The sequence below is a fragment of the Microchirus variegatus genome (assembly GCF_963457635.1).
Source record: "Microchirus variegatus genome assembly, chromosome: 21".
Classification (NCBI taxonomy): domain Eukaryota; kingdom Metazoa; phylum Chordata; class Actinopteri; order Pleuronectiformes; family Soleidae; genus Microchirus; species Microchirus variegatus.
In genome coordinates, this window is record NC_139822.1 from 2,084,152 (window position 1) to 2,085,736 (window position 1,585).

General features: G+C 52.4%; 1 protein-coding gene across 1 annotated transcript; it reads left to right on the plus strand.

Moving 5' to 3' along the window:
- Nucleotides 1-1,320, plus strand: kcnf1b (potassium voltage-gated channel, subfamily F, member 1b; the record flags this gene model as incomplete). The annotated part of the gene is made up of 1 exon (XM_083907851.1): nt 1-1,320. One exon carries the CDS (start codon nt 1-3, stop codon nt 1,318-1,320), a length of 1,320 nt encoding a protein of 439 aa, XP_083763977.1.
- Between the last annotated feature and the right edge of the window lie 265 nt (nt 1,321-1,585).

Sequence of the window (1,585 nt, forward strand, 5' to 3'; positions counted from 1 at the left end):
ATGTGGACAATCCCGAGGCCAAACTACAGGCGTGATGGCACCGCGGAGGGGCAGATTGCTGTGAACATCGGCGGAGTGAGACTGGTGCTTTTCGGTGATACGTTGAACCGTTACCCGGAGAGCAGGCTGGCCGAGTTGGCGAACTGTTCCACGGACAACGGCGACGTTATCTCGTCGCTTTGTGACGACTTTGACCCGAACAGGAAAGAGTTCTACTTCGACCGAGACCCCGATGCCTTCAAGTGCATCGTCGACGTGTACTACTTCGACGAAGTCCACATGAAAAACGGCATCTGTCCCATCTGCTTCATCAAAGAGATGGAGTTCTGGAAGATTGACCAGTGCGTTTTGGATGAGTGTTGTAAGAGCTACCTGAGTGAGAAGGAAGAGGAGCTGACGGAGATTTCTGACAAGGTGAGAGTCATCCTGGAGGATCTGGAGGAGGAGCGGTGCATTACGCGCAGCCAGCGGTGCCAGAGGTTCCTGTGGAGGCTGATGGAGAAGCCAGAGTCCTCTCCGCCGGCGCGCGTCATCGCCATCGCTTCCTTCCTCTCCATCCTGGTCTCGGCGGTGGTGATGTGCGTGGGAACCATCCCGGAGATCCAGGTCACAGATGCCGAGGGGAAACTCGTGGAGCACCCGATCCTGGAGGCGATAGAGACCGCGTGCATGATGTGGTTCACGACGGAGTACCTGCTGCGTCTCGCATCCTCTCCGAACAAGCTGCACTTTGCGCTCTCCATCATGAACGTCATCGACTTCATGGCCATCATACCTTTCTACGTGGTCCTGTCGCTCACCTACCTCGGCACCACATCCATGATGGAGCTGGCTAATGTCCAGCAGGCTGTACAGGCGCTGCGCATCATGCGCATCGCGCGTATTTTCAAGCTGGCGCGTCACTCCTCCGGACTGCAGACTCTGACCTATGCGCTGAAGAGGAGCCTCAAAGAGCTCGGGCTGCTCCTCATGTACATGAGCGTGGGGATCTTCGTGTTCTCGGCGCTGGCCTATACCATGGAGCAAAGCCACCCAGAGACGCTCTTCAGGAGCATCCCTCAGTCTTTTTGGTGGGCCATCATCACCATGACCACAGTGGGATACGGGGACATCTACCCGAAAACCACGCTAGGAAAGTGCAACGCCGCTGTCAGCTTCTTGTGCGGGGTCATAGCCATCGCTCTGCCCATCCACCCTATTATTAATAACTTTGTGGTGTTTTACAACAAGCAGAAAGTGCTTGAAACAACAGCAAAGCACCAGGTGGAGCTGATGGAGCTGAAGTCTGGAAGAGACACACACCGGAAAAGTAGGAATTAAGAGGAGACAGTGGGCACATGAGCAGTCTGAGCAACACAAGACTTTGTTGTTGTTTTTTTTATTGTGGTCAGATTATGTGTAAGGGTAAATTAAATGGATAGGTCGGGTTTTTGAAGTGTTAGGAGCACACTCCTTGTGAACCAACATACATTCATATTACCAGCGGGGACACAAGGACAACAGATTTAACTTTAGATTCTACTTTGTGGCTTTGGTAATTGAATATATGCCTTTGGATTAAACAAAATGACTCAAATTCACCTAA